This window comes from Xiphophorus maculatus, chromosome 19 (assembly GCF_002775205.1).
Source record: "Xiphophorus maculatus strain JP 163 A chromosome 19, X_maculatus-5.0-male, whole genome shotgun sequence".
Lineage (NCBI taxonomy): Eukaryota > Metazoa > Chordata > Actinopteri > Cyprinodontiformes > Poeciliidae > Xiphophorus > Xiphophorus maculatus.
In genome coordinates this window covers 26,317,466-26,337,887 of record NC_036461.1, presented here as the reverse complement: position 1 = coordinate 26,337,887, position 20,422 = coordinate 26,317,466, and the positions used below count along the sequence as shown (strand labels likewise).

Below are 20,422 nucleotides of genomic sequence, written 5' to 3'. Positions count from 1 at the left end.
TTTTCCCAAAGTTAATCTGAAAACGGTGGTATGCATTTGTAGTCTGCCTTTCTGGGTCAGTAGAACCACCTATAACTGCAGTTACAGCTGCAGGTATATGTGCAGCTTTGCACATTTTGCTCTTTCTCTAGCTCTCTCACATTAGAGGGAGAACTTGTATGATTTATTTTTATTTTTTTTCAAGTTTTAACAATAGATTTGGGCCTGATCTTTGACTGAGCCAGTGTAACACGTGGACATGTTTTAATCTGAAGTTGAGCTGCACTCCGTTGTAGATTTAGCTATTTTGGGTCATTGACCTCCTGGAAGGTTAACCTCCACTTAAATGTTATTTTTGCCTGGATTGTTATGTATTTAGCTTTATTGATCTTCCCATGACCAGCAAGGCTTCACCTGAGCATGATGCTGCCACCGTGTCTCACTGTTGGCCTGCCGCTTTCTTTCTGCCACCCTGTTACAGATGTCATATTTGAAGAGCGTCAAATTATTGTTGTTATGCTGACTTTAACTTTAGCTCACCTGTATGATGCGGTCTACCTGATGCACTAAGATACTGAAGATTTGTCAGTTTAAATAACAGATATGTGGACTTCATTTACTAATTACTTACTTCTAAAAGAAATAATTTGTAAATGTTTTTTAAGTTTTAGTACTGGATCGCAGGTGAATGAATACAAATGTACACCCTCCTTTTTTAGATTTCAATAAACCATTGTTTCTTCTACTTCACACTTTTGCACTAGGGGTGGACATTTATCACATCCAAAACCCCCGCAAGTGTCCGTATTTTCGGACACTTGCATTGTTAGTATTACAATTTTTTTTTTCTCCTGTTTGTTTAATGAAAGTATCAATACATCTTAATTCAAATGATAATATGATTAAATGCAGATACTGTGAGCAATTCAGTGATCACAATTCCTTATGTGATCGGTGTCCTTCAGAAGCGCCTTACAAATGGGTAGGCGCTTCTGACACAGCCATACAGTGTCTGTGTCAGTGACACAGACACTGTATGGCTGTGTCATGCCGTCACAGCCATACAGTTACCTAACAATGAAGTAATAAATAGCTCTTATCGTCACTTTTATTGTGTATCACAATAACACCACAAAATATTGCGATAAAACTTTAATACCACGTTGTGCACCCATATAAATTTGCTGAATTGAGTGTTAATCTATCGCAACAGATCGCCCTTCCTCTTGCAAAATACATTGAACTTGTTGTTTGTAGCATGACAATGTGGGCCAGCATGTAAACCCGCCCCTCCCCTGTGCTATTCTCCCAGTCAGTACCTTTTCAAAGGAGATCTTTTGCTGAAAAAGCAAACAGCAGGTTTTTACGTGGCTGATGCTAATGAGACCCCAACCCCCCGCCCTCTCCCTGTGAGGGTCCCTTTTTTGGTCTGATTGTTTAACCCATGACCTCTGTCTCATTTTCTCTATGCAGGGTGTCGCCCATGAATGAGAAAAACACAGAGACTTCTTCAGATCGTTTCACCCCCGACTGGAGATTGTGAAGAACTTCAAAGGGATTTTTTTTTATTTTTTTTTTACTGTGAATAAGAAAAAAAGACTTTGTTTTAAGTCAAAAGAACATTCTGCATAGGCCTGGGTTGGAGTGGTTCCCTGCTTCAGCCCATTCATGCTCGTCATGAGCGTACCAGCCCAGCAGAAACCCAGCGCCAAGAGAACGGGGAAACGCATCACGTTTTTCGGCGACCAACCAGGAGACCTGATGAAGGAGACGTCGCAGCATCCCGACGGGGCGTACTTCGTCCCCGGCGGCACCGCCGCCGCCTCGGAGTCCGGACAAAGCGAGGCGGCGAGTACAGTGACCTCCAACCCTGAGGCTCCTCACATGTACTTCAACTCTGTGATCTTCAGCCCAGATAAAGGTGACCAGAACAGGGGCCACTATCAGCAGACAGTGCCGATGAAGTGGGCTCACCCGGAGCCCGGTCAGCAGCAGCAGCAGCAGAGAGCTGCCTCCTGGACTGCCATGCCTAGCTGGGCGCCGGCTTTTCCGAATCTCACAAGGACCCAGAATGCGTTTGTGAAGGCGATGCACGAGACTCCCCCCGGCTTGCAGCTGCATCAGCAGCCAACCAACGCTGTGAAGTCTCGAGCTCTGGAGTGGGAGCAGCAGCAGCAGACATCCCAAATCTTTCAGGAGACGATGAAACCAGGGGCGCTGAACGCTCAGCAGCAGAGCACCCCCCACCCCGGAGGAAGCTCCGTCTTGCAGTCCTTCCAGCTGGCCTTCGGTCAGCCCAAACAGCACCTGCCCGCTTATTACCAGACCTTCCAAGGGAGCAGGAACACACTACCGAACCCGCCGAACTACTCGAATTCGAAGCAGTCTTCGCTGCATCTTCAGCAGCTGCAGAATCAAGAGCAAATGCAACGGCAGCAGCAGCAGCATGTCATCCAGCAGCAAATTCAACAGCATCAGCAAATCATCCGGCATCCGCATGTCCAGTTACAGCAGCAGCAGTTACACCATGAGCAGCAACAACAGCAACAAAAGATGCAACAACAGCGGCAACAGCTCCAGATTCAGCAGCAAATGCAACATCAGCAGTCGCAACAACAAAACCCCCATGTGCTAGACTGTTTCTCTGCGGCACAAAACGCACACCCGCAGCCCGTGGTCGTGCACTCGCAGGAGTCCACCGCTCCGGCTCCGCCGAAGATCCAGGAGCCGCTGATCCAGGACATCACGCCAGAACCCCAGCAGCAGCCGTCCGATCCTCTGCAGGCCCCCCCACCGCCCGAGCCGTCGTCGCAATCGCAGGCGCAGCTCCGCAGATCTCGCCGGTTGTCCAAGGAAGGCGGTGCGCCGTCTGACAACCCTTTCCTTTGCGGGCCCTCGGATCAGTCGGGCCCGGAGAACGGGGCCCGTGACGTCCAGGCGGCGCCCACGGGGGTCATCCAGAGCACTCGCAGGAAGCGCCGGGTGTCCCAGGAGGTCAACCTGGAGATGCTCGCTCAAGAGGCTTCTGAGAGGAAGTCTCCTTCACTAAGCAAGGTAAGGAAACTGTTTTATTGTTGACTTCAGGAATATGCTTGTTCCTGTTTGCTTATTCATCTATTCAATTTAAATCAGTTTATTTATATTGCGCCAATTCCCAACAATGTTATCTCGAGGCACTGTACCAAAGAAAAGACCATTTTAATTCAATTATACATACATTCCAATTGATCCTAGTTATCAGACGCTATGGTAAGCTCAGTGAGTTATTCAAAGTAGTTTAAAAAGTTTCTATGTAAGGATATTCCTCAGCGTTGTTCTGTTCACCTACAGAGACAGGGCCGGATTTACAAGGCTGTAGACCGCTGGGCTGGAGTCTGTTTTGGTGCCCTATCCACTACAGAAAAATGATTTGATCAGTTGTTGAGAATAAACAATTCTGTGTTTTCCTTCTATCTCTTGTAGCTAGTTGCAAAGCTGAAGCTAAAGGAAATTACATGTTAGGAAATGCAAATGAAAGCTAGGGTTACAGGATATGACACACTAGGGGATGCCCCCTTTAGGACGTAGCTTAGACAGAGGCTAACAAAGAAAGTTACCAAGTGTGGCTTGTTGTCATTTTGTCCTGCTAACTCCTAAAGGTAACATGACCAGCAATGGACCAGCTGTATTTTGGTATTAATCATGGAGAACGGAGGACCAATGCCTCTCTCTGAGGCCGGGTTTCAGAAAGAGCAGGTGTTTTTAAAGCAACAGAGACACAACTTCAAGGTATTACAAAGTAATTCAAGGCATTAAATTACAAAGTTTAATTTCTTGTTGGTCACATTTGATATATGCAGCATTTTTAAAATAACTGAAGGTAACATAGTTACTTCATAGTCCAATTGAATAGTATGATGTGCTAGAAAAACACATTATTTTGCTATTATTATTATATATCATTATTAATACAATCCTTCTGATTCTGGTTTGTGAGTTTTATATAAAGTATCAAAACATGCATTCGTGAAAACCCTCCCCCCCAAAAAACAGCAGAACTTTGGGCATCCCCCAGAAAAATGGAGCCCTGGGCTTCTGCCTGTGTAAGCCCGTTCTAAAGCTTTGCCCAGCACAGAGATAATTTTTTTACAGAAGAATATCAAAGACACTGAACTGCCCCCACCCCTGCGACTGCACTGCAATTTGGAGCTCAAATTCTTTACAGCTAAAAAATCTATTCTTCCAGCACCATCCACGGATATAATTGCGTTGGGACTTAAATTCCCTCAACAGGAGTGTAAAATGGAGCAAACGGCCTGACACGGCTGCCAGCTAAAAGTGTGCCAAAGCTCGTCGTTTGTGATTACCGTGTTGCTGGAAGAGCCTTTGGGTGTAAATCGGCACCCAGCGACATGTGTGCCACAAAGTGAGCTGCTCAGCTCGGCCTTATGGGTAAAAAAAAACAAAAACTGAGCTGCGGCGTTTATTCGTTCGTTATGGGCAACTTTTGGGTGTAGCGTTTCAGGCATTTTTAACTCTAAATGAGGTTGAATAACGAGAACCCCCCCCCCCCCAAAGCGTGAGCTCATAAACTCCTCTTTGTTTATGCGCTGAGAGTCTCGGTTGTGCAACAAAGTCGTGTTGCCAAACAGCAGAGTGTGTTTGTAGTGCCCCGAATTCAACTCATGAGTAGCTGATCATGCAGCCTGTGTGTTTGGTTACATGCCTGCACACCTCCCCCTCTTTAAAAAAAAAAAAAAAAGAAAAGCAAACCTTCAGCTTGGTCTGCCCTCCCCCGCCCCTCACAGCCTCTGTGCAGGGTGGGGGGTTCAGGGTTGCCTCGCCTGCAGTGCTCAGCAGAATATCTCTCTACTTCTGTGTTGGAGGGAGCTGGAGTTTTCCACCAGTAGTAATGCGCAGCGGCGTAGCCACGGCGGCCTTGTTCCTCTCCGGCGAGCAACTGGTCCCCAACGCTCTTCTGATGTTTAGAGATCGGGGTTTCGAAGGTGCTGCAGACCCGAGCCGATTGCGGCTTTGATGTACGGCCGCTGATGCTCAGTCATCGTGGTTTCTCAAAGACAGAAGAGGAAGAAAAAAACACGTGAAGGAGAATGCAAAGGGGACAGTTCCTTTTGAGAACCGTGGTAGAGTTTGAACTCTAAAGTGTGACGCTTCTGTTTTGAAGTCTGGGTGCAGACTTTCAAAACAATACAGGAAGTGTCTGCCACAGAATTGGATTTATTTTCTAAATTTTTGACTTAATGATGTGTTAATTATATAATGATAATAGTATGATGATAATAGAGCACTAAAAGTACAAATAATATTAATGAAAATAAAGCAGTGATTGTAATTTCTTTTGTTTGCTGTGTGTCAGTTCACTTCTTCAGTTCTTAAGCTCATTCCTTTCCCTTATTTTGCCATCAGCTTCCATTTTCTGTTCTACCCGTAAGCAAATCATTTAGACCTATGCATCTTACTATTGCATACCACTGTATTATTTCATATAAATAGCCACAGAAATGCTCATGTCTCTGAAATATTTAAATTCAAATTCAGTTCAAAGTCCTAAAGGAAAATTCAGTGTTATTCTACATCACATTAATTCAAGGTTCTTCAAAGAGTTGTTGTAGATGCTGATGGCTGTGGGGAGGAATTATCTCCTGTAGCAGTTTGTATTGCAGCGAATTTGAAGAAGCCTCTGCCTGTAGAAACTTTATTTTTCTATGACAGTTTCAGAAAGAGTGTGATCTGTGTTATCCATAAGTTTTTATTTTTATTTTTGTACAATCCTTTTTATTTTCAAGTTAGTTTTATAGGCGTCTTTTATTTTCATTTTGATCCTACTTTGGATGTGCCAGATTTGTGAGACGTGATCAAGCCAATCCAATTCTAGGTGACTTTTCACTGGTAGGTAATTACTAAAGTAATAAAACATTTCCTTGCAGTAGGGAGTATGTAGCAAACATCATCAAAGTTGCATCAATCATCGACCTGTGCCTGAAAGAGGTTGTCCCTGAATGGGGTTAAATGTACAAATCTGTTCATATTTAAGGGGTTCTTTTATGTTCAACAACGCCGATTTACTGTACAGGAAACAGCTTAGTAACTTTTTTTATTGTCTAAACTACATTTTTGCAGTTTTATGCTGATCTTTGGTTATTAACAAGTCACTTGAGAGTTTTGCTGTGATAAAATCTGCAAGCTGCTGTTTCAAGTTTGGAGCTCAACCTGAAAGTTGATTTCTGCTTTTCCATCAGTCCAACTGTCCTACTTGCCTTGCTTAGAAGTTTGTTTTCTTTCATGTTTCATATAGCACTTGTTCAAATGCTCATATAGTAGTGGAGAAATTTGTGGGCACTTATTACGATAAAGATGCTTTAAAAGCTGTATCTTCTCTTGTTTTCTTTTAGCAGTATTGTAATCCAGCGTTAAAAAAAACAGACAAACTTTAGTTTGAGTGTCTTTATTTAATGGAGGGGGGTAACGTAGTGATTTGCATATATGCAATATGCTAAGTTGTTATCGTGTAAAATGTCACAGACTGCTAATACTCAGTTATTAGTAGCCTATTAATAGACTCTTACTACTATTAGCAAGAGTCCTTTTTTATCAGTCTCTTGCTATTCTATTTCAGGTGTCAGCTAATTAATTTAATGGACTCTTAATGTGCATAATGTCTGTATCTGATGTATATTTTTAATGGCTGAGATGATAAAGATCACAAGGAGCTGTGGGGGAACATTATGAAACTGTACAAAAAGAAAGTGTCAAGAAAATGTAGGTTAATCGAAACAGGCCCCGAGCCTGTTTCGATTAACCTCCGCCATACTTAATTTTGGACACAAGATGCTTTTGTTTTACATCAAAATCACTGGCAGGGCAATTATTGAAACTTCTAGCAATCCCCAAATGCCTAAAATTGATTAAAGGCGATTAATCAATTTTATCGACAACGGTTTTTGGAGATGTAATTTTTCTTAAATTATGCAAAAGATCAGTGCATTTTAAGACTCGTTGCTCATCTTTTACCAATGCTGGTCACGAAGTGGACAGTATTCCTAACAAGCATCGATACTTTTGCTCTGGCGTGTTTATCAGGAGCCTCACAGGCCGTGGAGTCCCGCCGAACCGGAGAGCATGAACGCCAAGCGGCCCCGAGACGACAGCCTCCTTCCGCTCGTCATCCCCGTGTCCGTCCCCGTTCGGAGACAGGACCCCTCGTCTCCGGATAGGGATGGAGCAGCCGTGGCAACCAGCTGGCCTCACCGGCCTCCCAACCACCAGGACCTCGGGCGAGCCGATCACAAACCCTCGGTCATCGTCACCCGCAGACGCTCGCTCCGAAACTCCTTATCAGAAAGTTCAGAGCAGGTGAGTGCTCACCAGTTTTTTTTTTTGTTGTTTTCTGTCGTATCTTTCAATGTCATTTTAACGCTGTAATAAAAACAAGCTGAAGACCTTCCTTAGAGTTGTGGGTAATAATCCAGTGTCCTGGATTTTGTCTGTTTTAATTCCAGCTTTAAATCCTTGAATTCATGGCACGCCGCCCTACAGACGCGCTGCCCCTTCCCCATGCAGTATTCCATGCTGTCCCTCCCCCATTTTCTCCCTTCGCCCTCATTCAGCTGTGGGGGGTGGGGGGTGAACTGGACTCCCTGTCCCAGATCAGGCAGATTAGCAGCACTTTGATTCTGTACATTGTGTACCTTACATTTAAGGCCCTGCGCTCTTTTCCGTCTACCTTTCCAGTAAAACTGCTTAACTGGCTCACATTCTTTTGGCTCTCTCAATCAAAAAGTGCTACCACGCACGCGGATGTCGCTGTAATCAATTTTTCCACCTCCTCTCTCCAGAATGACGGCACGGAGGGAGAGAGGGACGACGACGGCAGGAAGTCCAAACGGCGTCCCCGACCGGAGCCTCTCTTCATCCCGCCGCCCAAACCGAGTTTATTCATCGCCCCGCCCGTCTACTCCAGCATCACGCCCTACCAGAGCCACCTTCGCTCCCCCGTTCGCCTCGCCGACAACCCGATCACGATGCCCCCATACACGCCTCCGCCGATCCTCAGCCCCGTTCGGGAGGGCTCGGGCCTCTACTTCTCCACCTTCCTCTCGTCGGCTGCAGCCAGTGGTCCGGGCCTGCCCCCTCCTGCGACTCCCAAGTCAGCCACTCGCAGCTTGTTGCGTTCCAGTGAGTGCAATGACATCTTGTCATCTATATATCCACAGAAAATGTGGACTGTAACAAGCTATGTGGAAGCATAAGCACATTAAATAACAAATCGTGAAGAATTGGTTATTTAGATAATCGTCAACTCGTTTAGTAATTGATTAATCGTTAACTGGGGTAAACAGGCTCAGAGAAAGGCCATTTGAGCAATGATTACACCAAAACTGTACAAAAAAAATTACATTTTGCCTTTAAGACAAATAACCTTTGTCTGTATATGTTCTAACCAGAATTAATCAAGTGACATTTTTGTCTTTATCTGGTTCAAATTCTGTAAAGAAAAAAAAAACCCTTATTGATCATCTTTTATTATCTGATTATTAATCAGTTTGTCAAGTTAATTGATAAGTGTAGCAGAATGGGCTGAGCTGATCCAATTTTTTACCTGCAGCTAGATCATTTGCGTTAAATTACAAAGCGCTTACTTAAGGAATTCTGTGTTGCTGGATTTCAGGCAAGAGAATCTTTATTTTAGTTTAAGAAGGAATTGAATTATTTGTTGATTTGCATCTTTTAATGCATTTCTCATATTGCATAATAAACGATTCAACAAAAATTCTGAAGAAGGTCCCAGTATTTAGATTTGACTAATCGATTGTCAGAATAATCCATAAATCAACTGATAACTAAAATAATTGTTAGTTGCTGCCCAATTATCCTATCAGATGTGTCCTTTCCTGGCAGGTAAAGCTAAGACTGGGGTGGGTCAGGTTGCCTTACAGTGTTGGGTCAGATTTGCTGGACTGTTATAAAATGTATTCATATTGACATTTGCTTTCATGCAATTCAGTTTGAAAAGAAGAATAAGCCAATTGTTAAAGCAAAGCTATGAGAGACTTGTATATTGTCACCGACTGCATTTTGTTTCGCCGCTCTTCAGACAGCTGCGACATCACGCCACCGGTGCTGTCCGCCATGAGTGAGACCACGCCGGTCAGCATCGAGCCGTGAGTATCCCGTTTCACTCTGGAAGCGAGCGGTTTTGAAGGCCGACTGACATTTTCAAAGAGACGACCAGGCTCCTCGGTAGCTCGCATTGTCCTAGCAGGAGGAATAGCCCTGCGATCAATTATTCAAAACAACACTGGATTGAGTCATAAATTGTCTCGGAGGAGATCGCAAGTTCTTGAAACTCTAAACCTGTCATTAAATGCGGCTGTACTCTCCGCCACTGTTACCACTCGACCGTCTAAAACCAGGATTTGCCCTTCTTTGTTCTCAGGATGCAGAAAGAGACCGTATAATGAAAGGTTTCTGAAAGATGTGGGCAATAAAGTTAAGTTCCTGAAAATTCACTTTGATTCGGTTTGATTAGGTAAATGTAATTTTATTTATATAGCACATTTTCAGCAACAAGGCAATACAAAGTGCTTTACGGGATTTAAGAGGAAATACAAACAAAATAACAAAACTGAAAGAGCAAAAGAAGAAAAAGCTAATAATGTTGATCCAAAGTAAATAAACTAGACTGCCATGTTTCACTGATGCTTGAGTCATTTAGGCTTGTGTCAATAACCCAGTCCCACTGATACTTCATAAAAAGTTCATAAAAATGGGCGTGCCGTGGTGGCATAGTGGTTGGCGCGACCCGTATTTGGAGGCCTTGAGTCCTCGACGCGGCCGTCGCGGGTTCGACTCCCGGACCCGACGACATTTCCCCATGTCTTCCCCCCTCTCCTTCCCCGTTTCCTGTCAGCCCTCTATTATATAAGGGACACTAGAGCCCACAAAAAGACCCCCTGGAGGGGTAAAAAAAAAAAAAAAGTTCATAAAAATCAACACCATTTACATGCTTGAGCACTCAGTGACTTAAATTGCAGTAAAATAACACACGGTGCTTCATCTGTATTACCTTGTATACGTTAGTGTTGTGGTTATGTCAGTTCGGTTCATTTATACAACACCAATTCTAAACAAAGTGTCCGATTTATGTAGAACAACAAAAAAAAAGTCAAGCAATCCACCAACAATGCTTTGTTTTTTCATGGCCACTCCTGTCATAACAGAAGTTATGACAAGGTCAGCCTTTTGTTACTGAAAACATACCTGACTCGACACATACAGCTACATTCTTCACTTCTTGCTACTTTTTGTAATGTTTTGATTCAGAGCAGCTAGCTAAATTCCTAGCCAAATGCTAGCAAGTTTATCGTCTGTCCATAGTTTAATGCGTTTTCAGTGAATCGTCTGGTGACACCGTTGTTCCTGTGCCTTAGAGAGGCACTGCTTTGCTTTGACCTTTGTAAAATTGAACTACTGTGGTTTTGGCTGCTCTCTTCCTAACAGCTGCGCCCAATTGAGCACAGCAGGTAGATTAGGTCACATGACAAATAATTTGTGCTTCAGCAGCCAATACAGTCTCACTGTCACTGTGGTCATCATTGTAAAAGGTGAAATGTTGGAGAAAACCCAAACTTGCGTGGTCAACAAAACAAAGTGGATGGCTTAAAATAGAGTTTAGCAAGCTGGATGTTAAAGATGGTGGGCAAACCATGCTGGGCTGAGGAACAAGAGGTAAAAGTCAGTTGACTTTGGTTAAGGATTATCATTTAAACATGCACTGACTTTACTCTGATCCATTATCTGGGATTGAACCCATACGTTCTGTTTTATCTTCTCTATGTTGGTTTACATAGACACAAAGGGCATAAAAATTAAAGTTTCTTTCTGTTTCTTTAAAATAAACGAATAATCAAATGCTACCTCAGTTGAAAAGAAAGCAACCTGTCAAACTGCCACTTTCAACAAAAAATAAGCAAAAAAAATGGCACTCTCGTTATCTAAACCTCATGATTTAATATCAATAATCTCTGACTTAATTGTTCATTCATCTAAACTGCGTCAGGTCAGTTTTATGAGACTTGCGGGAAATAAACAGAGAGAGAGAGAGAGATTTTGTCTCGAACTGATTCATTTCAGGACCTTAATTCTTTTTGATTCTATCGTTCTTCTGCAGATTTGTATCTGTGCTTAGAATCATAAACCCATTTCATGACCTTAACTGGGCCAGACGACAGAGTGGTGGTTTTCTTAACTGGTTCAAAGCAGATTAAAGATCAGCAGCACCTTGTTGCTGCTTTGTCAATTTCTGATTGCAGCAAGGATGTACTTATCCTCTATTTACACAGATTTATTAAAGTCACTAGCTTTTGTTTGAACAAAGCAGTTTAAAAGAAAGAGTTTGGCACTCGCTGAATTTAATTCGAAGCTCATTTAAGGCAATCGCCAATCCAAACCCGGCCTCTGTGAACTGAAATGCGAAGTCTGTAGCAGGCGTGCCCGAGAGGGTGGGCTCATGTTTGTCGCTGCGTCGGCAAAGAGCAGCAGTTTACGGCGGCGCATTGTTCAAGCCTCGGCCCGTCTGATGCCATCTGCTCGGCAGTTACTCACCCGCAGAGAACTCGGGCTTTTCCCACAAATCATGCTTTCAGTTCGGTCTCCCGAACGCACAAGAGCCATCGCAGGTCAGCTTCTACCGGCCCACCTTCCCTCGAGGGGGCCGCTAGAGTACACTCGCGCGCACATAGCGGGAAATACGGCGAAGCTCGTGGGAAACGCAGAAGGCGAAGGGACTGTCCGAATTGTTTTCGGTGGCAACAAATTGAAGTGAAACATGAATATCTATTTAGAGGTGTGCAAAGAAAAAAAAAAGGAGATTATTTAATAATAAATCTTTAATGAAAGTGTTTCTGATGTGGTGTTGCTTTTTGTCGGGAAAGCTTTAACGAGGAGTGCCTCCGCAGCGTTCTCCATGACTTTTCACAGAACGTTTTAATGCAAATAAACTGAAGAGTTTTACTTTAAAACTCCACATCCGTGCGGGTTGCAGATCTGTTCCTGCACCAACCACTGTGGTGTTTTTAAAAAAAATTTTTTTATTGTGGACCTCGTTGTAAAGAGTAATTCATTGGGGAAAAACTCAGGCTTGTAGAGCAAAAACTCAGTGTCGAAGCGATATAACAGGAAAATAGGGCAGCTGACATTGAAAATATGAAAAAAACAGAGAAAAAACATTACACAACCTGACAAGTTTTGCTCAAAAATAGAAACAACCTTTGGAAATCCTAATGTATTTGATTCTAATGTTCTGATATCACTTCTGCAGACGAATTAATATCGGGTCGCGGTACCAAGCGGAGGTGCCGGAGCTGAGGCAGAGGTCAGCTGTCGAACTGGATCGCCATCGAGCCGAACTGGTTTGGGCTCCACCGTCCGAACTGGAGGGGAAACCAGACTTCCAGGACAAGGGTGAGACAACCAAGCCAAGAAAGGAAATTAGAACAATTTTAGCTCCTGTAATTGTAAATAGACCAAAGCTACTTTTGTGGAATAATTATTCAGTATCTTTTTTATTTATTTATTTATTTTTTAACTCTTACAGAACAAGTCTCGCTTAGATTCCAGATTTCTCTATTTTATCGTCTTTCATCATGGAAATATGGTGAAAATAAATCCTGAAAGCGCAGTTGCTGTGGTTACGCTGACATTTTAACGTTCGCTGTCGACGTCTCTTTCAGTGGAAGACCTCATGCACCTGGCCTGTTCCAGTGTTTTATACGGAGGAGGCACCAACCAGGAGTTAGCACTCCATTGTTTATACGAGTCCAAAGGGGACATAATGGTGAGTGCAGCCGAGCGATCCATACTGACTGACTCCACAGCAATTTGTATGAATAATAGAAAAATGGGCTAACAGAAGAGCCACGACTTTTCTACCATTTCAGATACAAGGTTGTGTCTATGCTGATTAAGTGCAGGCATGTTTTTTGGGATACGCCCGCCCCCCACCCTCCCACCCCCCCATCCAAAAAAAATCTCTTTAGATTTCTAAATTGAATAAGAAAAATGTAAAAGGCAGTTCCAAAGTTTACATCCACCACGTGCAAATCTTTTTATCCTGTTTTGTCGAAACGCTTTTTGCTCGCCCTGACAAAACAGATGGAGAACTATTTAGTGTTGGTCTGGTCCATCAAAACATAATAAGATCCGTCGGAATTTCAAATGACTATTGGAGAAAATTTAAACTTCATCTTACAGAAGGCACTGAATACCCACAGTGCTGACATACAGTAGACACTCTGGCACAAATTTTCTTTTGCGCCTCCACTCTGTGCGTTCACATCTATAAGGACAACTTTTTAAAAATTGCACAAAATCAGATTCCAGGTATTTTTTTTTTTTATTTTTTTTTTTATCATTTCCATTGTTTTTGTATTTAAGTTTTTTAATACTTTCTGACACCATCTAACTTCTTTGGAGTAAGTTATTGTGTAAAGAAAACCAAAGGAAAAAGATTTTCAGTTTGTTACAAAACGACGCACGATGTACAGTCACAAGAATTAAAACTTGTGCTTTAGCTAAGCAGGCTAAATTATTAGCTGAAAACTTCCTTACCTCGGTTTAAAACTACAACCCAAACCGGCCGCATGCAAATGTGAGGTTTTATTAAATCTACTACATCTAATTTACAACCCTCCCCTAATCTGATATTTCCTCTTAGCCATTTTTTTATTTTTTATTTCTTGGGTTTGTGTAAGCACGGGCATTGACCGTCCTTCGACGAGCCCGCGCTGGTTGTTGAACGGAAGTGACTGATCTGTAGATTTTCACTTTGCTTTGTGCTGAAGCTCTGTGGTGATCTGAGATGACTGTGATAGTAAACCCGCCTGGTTGTTCATAGCCTGAGGCCCGCTGCCTCTCTGCAGAGCGGTGTGGGCTGCAAGAGCCGAAACAAACATTTTAGCCCTTTGTCGATCAGTGAAAGCGGATCGCAAACTGCTGACGAATAAGAGGTTTTTCACGATGTGTCACACTTGTACCATCTCCGTTGCAGACATGTGCCGGTTAGCTAAAGGAGTGGCCAGTTCCAACGGGGCTTTTGAAAGATTTGCCAGCAAGATGAAGACACTGATTTATTATGGAGGCTAAAATGTCAGAACCTCTCATTGTGATTCAAAACTCCTAAAACTGAGCAGACAAATAATTGCCATGCCCATGCTGCAGAAATAAAACATCCTGTGTCTCGTTCTGATTGCATCACAAGAAGGCCACTAATGACATCAGAGGCTAACCTCAAACGGCCATCTAAAATGTTTTAGTGCCCGGATAAAACAGGGGAAATAAAACTCAGCTTCTTTTTGCACTCCGTTGACCCGAACTTCTGCTGAGAAAATTGTTTTGTAATGAGGTAGGAAACAATTATTGGTAAATAGTGTGAGTTACAAGAGAGGATACTACTGGTTGTTATTCCGAGTAAACGGAACTCGATATGCCTTGCAAAGACATTCTTGACACTTGACTTTGTCAGGTTTTGTGAAAGTTTGTCATGTTTTATTTTGGGTTTTGTGTGATTGGAACGTGCCTCTGATTTTTAAAAAAAATAAATTCATTTATTGATTTTTATATAATGTGTATTTACCTATAAATAAAAATCATGATTTAATGGCATTTTTATTCAGCTCCTTTACTCTGACGCCGCTAAATACAATACAGTTGGACATAAAGCGTTGGTCAACAGCAATATCCAAGTCCTGCCGCTGATTCTAAATCTAGATCGTAGGTGTCCAAAGTGAGGCCCGGGGCCATTTGTGGCCCTTGAAATGATTCTGTTTGGCTCCTGACCACAAGTCAATTTGGCCAGCAAAATAGACATCTTGACCCCAAAAATTATTTATTTTTCTTTTAATAAGGCCTTCTTTAGTTTTGGATATTTATTGATATACTGATTTCATTAAAGAAAAGTCTATAGTTGAGCAGGTAAACCGCAAGAAAGAAAAATTGCAAACAAACTTTTGCATTTTTAATCAAGTGCTTTTCGGAGGCTTACTATCTAATAATAATGTTTTTTTTGCGTACTGTGAGAAAGACCTCAAAAAGATCTGAACTAATGAGATCTCAAACGAATTCTTGCATCTTTAGAGAAGTCTGCGCCATACGTCCTTTCAGCCTGATCCCGAGCTCTCGTGGTGCTTTATGGTGCTGTGGGTTGAGATTTCAGGCCCTAGCGACCAGCACCGGTCCAATGTTGTCTAGGAAACTACGAGGAGGGGGCAGCCAAAGCGCCCACTCTCTGCAGCAGTCCGGCTCAAACTGCCGTCTTCCTACATTCACGCACCGTCAGATGGTTTTCTCTGAAAGACAACAGTGTCGATTCGACGACTTCTCTCAACCCTGATGGAGTCCAGTTTTGCTATGACGCACGGTAGAGTTTGCAGGAAAGACAAGCGTTTAACCCAACTCATTGCAACCTCTAACCCCTTTCTCTAAATCTGCAGCCTCTAATCGTGATTAAACGCTACTTTTTTGTTTTGTTTTGTTTATTTTCCTCAGGATGCTCTGTCTCTGCTGATGCTGAGGGATCCAATCTTCCCAAAGACACATCATCTGTCCAGCTACCACTACTCGGGTAATTCATGCCTCACACAGATGACTCCGGAACGCCTCTGTCTTTTTTTTTTTTTTTTCCTCCCTCTTTCTCTCTGTACTGCCTGAAAGCAGCTGCGGCTCTGAAAGTGTGTTGGTGCCCTGGATGCCTGCGAAGGTTGATGTAAAGAGGGTGAAGGGCAATACAGCATGTGGTTAATCCCAAACAGAAGACAGACAAGGCATTGTTTAACCAGTGATTTTATTTATTTATTTTTCGATTGCTTGTGTGTGGTTTTAAGAATTGGGGCCGGGGGGATGGGACTCCACTTGTTACTGTCTCCTTGCACTCGTTCTTATTCAGGAGCAACTTTAGAGGAGTGAACGTGTTTTTATATATATATATATATATATATATATATATATCTTCTTCCCTTCCTCCTTCCTGCAGGATCAGACAGCTGGACGGCAGCTGAGAGGCGTCTGTTCAACAAAGGCATGGCCACGTGTAAGAAGGACTTTTTCATGGTGCAAAAGCAGGTATGCGTGCTTTCGATCTGAAGGAAAGGAAACTTTTGATTCTCCCCGTGGCAACTAAAGGCCACCTATATCATGTGTTCCTGTTCCGAGCGGAACAGGAACACATGATATACTGTGTCCTCTGCCCACTGTGTGGGCGGAGGAAAGGGAAATACAGTCGCTGTGGAACAGCGTTTCCGTTTCTGTTTCGATTGTTGCTCTGTCATTGTCAAGCAAGGTTTTCTTCTTTGTTTTTTTTTTGCTTTGCTTTTCCACGACGATGCAGCAGAATTTGAGGTCGAAGTTAGGCCTATTTAGAGTGTCACATTGTTGACGGTTATGTGGTTTGCACACTCAGTCTTTGCTCCACTTTTTTTTTTTTTTTAAATCACAATGTCATGTCAAATGCTACAAGAAACTGTAAAACGTCATGTGCAAACTTAAATGATTTGGTTATATTCTGCTGACTCCACACTGAGTGGTGTGTTTTTTTTGTGTGTGCGCTGTTTTTTTTTAAGGCCCCTGTAGGAGCATAAATGGCGATTAATTTAGTGTTTTTTGAAGCGTTTCTCTGTTGTTTTGACCTTTTGATTTCTACTCGTTACTCTTCTCGATAACACAGTTACGACCCAGCTTCTGTTTTCAGGCAGAGGCTGCCAATTTTGATTTAAAATGTCGTCGTATTTCAGAGATTTTTTTTAGCTCCTGGGAGATAAACTGGCCCACAGCATCATGGATCGCCCTTTACTTAGGTATAAAATGATCATCATTTTATACCCAGATTGCGTTTTTGCTGAGCCTAATTTTGTTTTCCTCTGACTAATAAACACAGTTGTGGTAAAAGTCCCAGCAGTGGTGATCAAACTCCACATGCTTGTATTTGCATTAGTGCAACAGAAAAACACATTTATTTATTTATTTGTTTTTTTGGGGGGCAGTTTTTACCTCCTTTACCATCCTGTTTTCTGTTCGCACTGGCAAGAGAAAAGCGTTTGCTTATCAAGCCATGAAAGTAGAAATAAAAAAAAAATTCTTCAGCTGCACTTATTTCATAGAAATCGTGGTCATTTGATTGCATAATAGGATTTTCCCCACTGAATAAATGTATTCAAATTAAAGACTAGATTTTTCTGTTTTTTTTTTCTGTCATCCTCGTACAAAGTATTTTGCGACTGAACTTTGAATCATTAGGGGGGAAAAAAAAAAACAGTGTAGAAAGTGGCAAATCTAGAAGCTGAAATCTTTCACTGACACCCAACTAAAACAACGATTTACCATTCATAACCAAAAAAAACGAGTGTTCGGAAAAGGATTTTGTCTTTTGCTGTGATCGAAATATGCAAAACTTGTGACGCAGTGCGTACGGGTCCGTACAGGTGACGACCAAGACCGTGGCGCAGTGCGTGGAGTTCTACTACACGTACAAGAAACACGTGAAGATCGGCCGCAACGGAGCGCTAATTTACGGCGAGAACGAGCCTCCGGAGAGCAGGACGGCAGAGGAGGAGCAGGACCACAAGGTCGGTCACGTGAGCATCTCCAGTGTTCACCCAATCTTTATCCTCCCCGAATGTCCACCTCTCTTAAACAACGTCCACGGACGTCTTAGGAAGACGGCTCTCTCCTGCCAGAGCGCTGCGTCTTACTCGCTGTTTTTTCTCGCAGGCCGCTCAAAGGCTGGAGCCGCAGCAGCAGGAGGAGGACAGCAGGAAGTGGGATGGTTCAGCTGACAGGAAACAGGATGTCTGTCCCACCAGGGTGACACACACGCTGCCGTCCACTGAGAATGTAAGTGTGAAGTGATCGACTCGGTATGAAGGCTTTGATCACTGTGATCTTATTGCACATGTTGTATTTTGTACAGTTTATGCAGAACCTTTCAAGTTCTGGTATGCATTTCTTCCTTATTCTTCTTTAAATCCATTAAAGTTGTGTTTTAAAAATTCCTTAAAGGAAGTCTGGACACAGACACATTTAGATCACACTGAATAAACATAAACATGTTTGGGACTAAAACTGTAAGCAGGCCAAAGCCCGAAGCTTCTCATGGTTTACTGAATTTCAACACTCTGTTCCGCAGGTTCTTGGGTGGGGGGGAGGGGGGGGAAACAAAAAAAAACGTGATTTCATCATACACAGTTTTCATGTTGCACTCAGAGCTGGTGGCGAGGTGTTGGATCTGCTGCCCCCCACTGGGCTTTTCTAGAAATAACTCGTCTCCTATCTCTACTGGGAAGGGAAACAATGACTCAGCAGGAAACTTTTGCACTTGTCCGGTTGATGTTGTTTGGAGATGAGTTCTGCCTCCATGGTCATGTGATCGGACACATGTTCACACACAGCTTGGGAAAGCATGAAATCGTTTTTCACTGGATAAGTTGAGGAGTTGAAAGTAGTCTTCAGACTTTATTCCTCTTCTTAGCTTGTAAATATTGTATGCATTCAGCCATCCGTATGATTATCCATCTATCCTAGTTTCCTACTCTCTTTTTGTTCTTTTCTTCCTTCCTCCTTTCCTTTCTTCCCTTCCTCATTTTTTTTCCCTTTCCTTTTCCTTCCATCTTTCTTTTCCTTTTCTTCTTTCTTTCTTTTGCCTTTCTTTCTTTCCGTCTTTCTTTCTTTCTTTCCTTCTTTCTTTCTTTGTCTTTCTCCTTTCTGTTTCTTTCTCCTTTCCTTCCTTCCTTCTTTTCTTCTTTGCTTTACTACTCAATTACTTTTTTCGTCCTTCTTTCCTTTTCTTTATTCCTTCTTTCCTTCCTGCCTTGTTTTCTGTAATTTTTCCTTCCTCTCTAACGTTGCTTTTGTCCTTTTTCTTTCTTCCCTCATGTCTTCCTTCCTTGCTTCTGTCTTTCCTTCATTTTTTTCTTTACTCGTTTCTTCCGCCAATTTCTTTCTTTTTTCCCCTTCCTTCCAGTTATGGACTAAAACTTGTCTTTTTTTCTTTCTTTTTTTTTAGCTTGCAACAGTCCTCATTATGAAGAGCCAGGCGGAGGTGGGAAAGGAGCAGCCGGTGTCCAGGGTCATCCACCACGCCCAGCCGCCCCAGACCAAACCGCGCTTCGACGGCAACGCGCGCCGGCCGAGCCCCCCGTCGGGCAACAAGGCCTCCGCGGGGCAGGAGGGCGAGTTCCCCTGCAAGAAGTGTGGCAGGTGAGCGATCAGAGCCGCCGCTCCTGTAGCAGTCTGCTTACCGATTCAGAGCTGACGGGAGAGCCAGCAGGAAACGCTGCTGCTTCGACTGACCTCTCGGAATATGAATCAGTAAACAGAGGCGAGCGTTTCATGGTCTGTGTTTGAAAGAATTACCCTTCCTGTCATGCTTTGGTTGAATAACAGCTTGTCCTCTGGCAGCACCGGTTCTGTTATTGCCAGCCGTGTCCTAGCAACCGAAGCGCAGAGCAGATAAGGCACATCTCGCCTCTCAGCGATGCAGCTCTGCCTCTGCGAGAGCTGCATTCGCTCTTGAAAGCGCTCCAAGAGCGTCCGCATTTGAGACGATCGTTTCCTTCAAAGGGTGTGAATACCTGTCGCTTAACACCCTTTACATTCGTTCTGATGGAACCGGCCCGCGCAGTTCCTTCCGCGAGGCAGAATGTGTTCGCATTTAAACAGAAACGCCAAGGATTTTTCTGTAGCTTTAAATGTTCTTAGCAATTTCAGTGCATGTTTGTGATTTTAACATTTTATCGGCGGAACATTCATACATCTCTGAGAAAATTCAAAAAAATAAAATCCCAAATCCCACTTCCTTTGAAATTTCTGGCTTTACCAACATTCATCAGATTTAAATAATTATTTTCTCTTTTTTTTACTCTATTTAACCTCTAAGAGTATTTTGAGTCTGTTCAAAATATTTCATGCATTTTATTTAAATTAGGTTTTATAGACCCGCACAAATTAGTTCATGATTGTGCAATTATGAGAAATTATAAATGGTTTTAAAACTTTTTTTCCCCCCAAAAATGCAATTGTATTCCGCTCTTACTCTTATGCCTCTAGATTAAAATTCAGTGCAACCAAATGTCTTCGAAATGAGTAAAATTAGTAAAGGTCCACTGCGCCACACAACAACCCACAAACCTCACCTCTTATGGAAGACTAGCAAGAAAAACAAAAGGATTTTGATAGTACTAATTTGGTAAAAATAATAATAATAAAATAAAACAACTCCTTTTTAGTACTTTTTTTTATTCAACTTGTAATCTGCCTCCAAGAACAGATTGATCTTGTGTAAAACATAAAATTGATCAACAGATCAATTTTATGTTTTCTATATTTTTTTTCCCCGCTTAATCGTCAGAATAATTGAATCAGGGAACCAACATCAGATACATGCCGCACTTTTCAG

The 20,422-nt window shown here is 42.7% G+C and overlaps 1 protein-coding gene across 3 annotated transcripts in view; it reads left to right on the top strand.

Annotated features, from left to right (window-relative positions):
• Positions 1 to 20,422, top strand: part of elmsan1 (ELM2 and Myb/SANT domain containing 1) — a 30,895-nt gene that overhangs the window by 6,863 nt on the left and 3,610 nt on the right. For all 3 annotated transcript variants that reach the window (XM_023352594.1, XM_023352593.1, XM_023352595.1), the window contains 11 exons: positions 1,453 to 3,033; positions 7,060 to 7,332; positions 7,815 to 8,154; positions 9,074 to 9,140; positions 12,299 to 12,441; positions 12,711 to 12,814; positions 15,523 to 15,598; positions 16,007 to 16,095; positions 17,451 to 17,594; positions 17,740 to 17,862; positions 19,031 to 19,224. In XM_023352594.1, coding sequence (XP_023208362.1) covers positions 1,648 to 3,033; positions 7,060 to 7,332; positions 7,815 to 8,154; positions 9,074 to 9,140; positions 12,299 to 12,441; positions 12,711 to 12,814; positions 15,523 to 15,598; positions 16,007 to 16,095; positions 17,451 to 17,594; positions 17,740 to 17,862; positions 19,031 to 19,224 — 2,939 coding nt within the window. In that variant the 5' untranslated portion in view covers positions 1,453 to 1,647. The remainder of the gene's footprint in view (positions 1 to 1,452; positions 3,034 to 7,059; positions 7,333 to 7,814; positions 8,155 to 9,073; positions 9,141 to 12,298; positions 12,442 to 12,710; positions 12,815 to 15,522; positions 15,599 to 16,006; positions 16,096 to 17,450; positions 17,595 to 17,739; positions 17,863 to 19,030; positions 19,225 to 20,422) is intronic.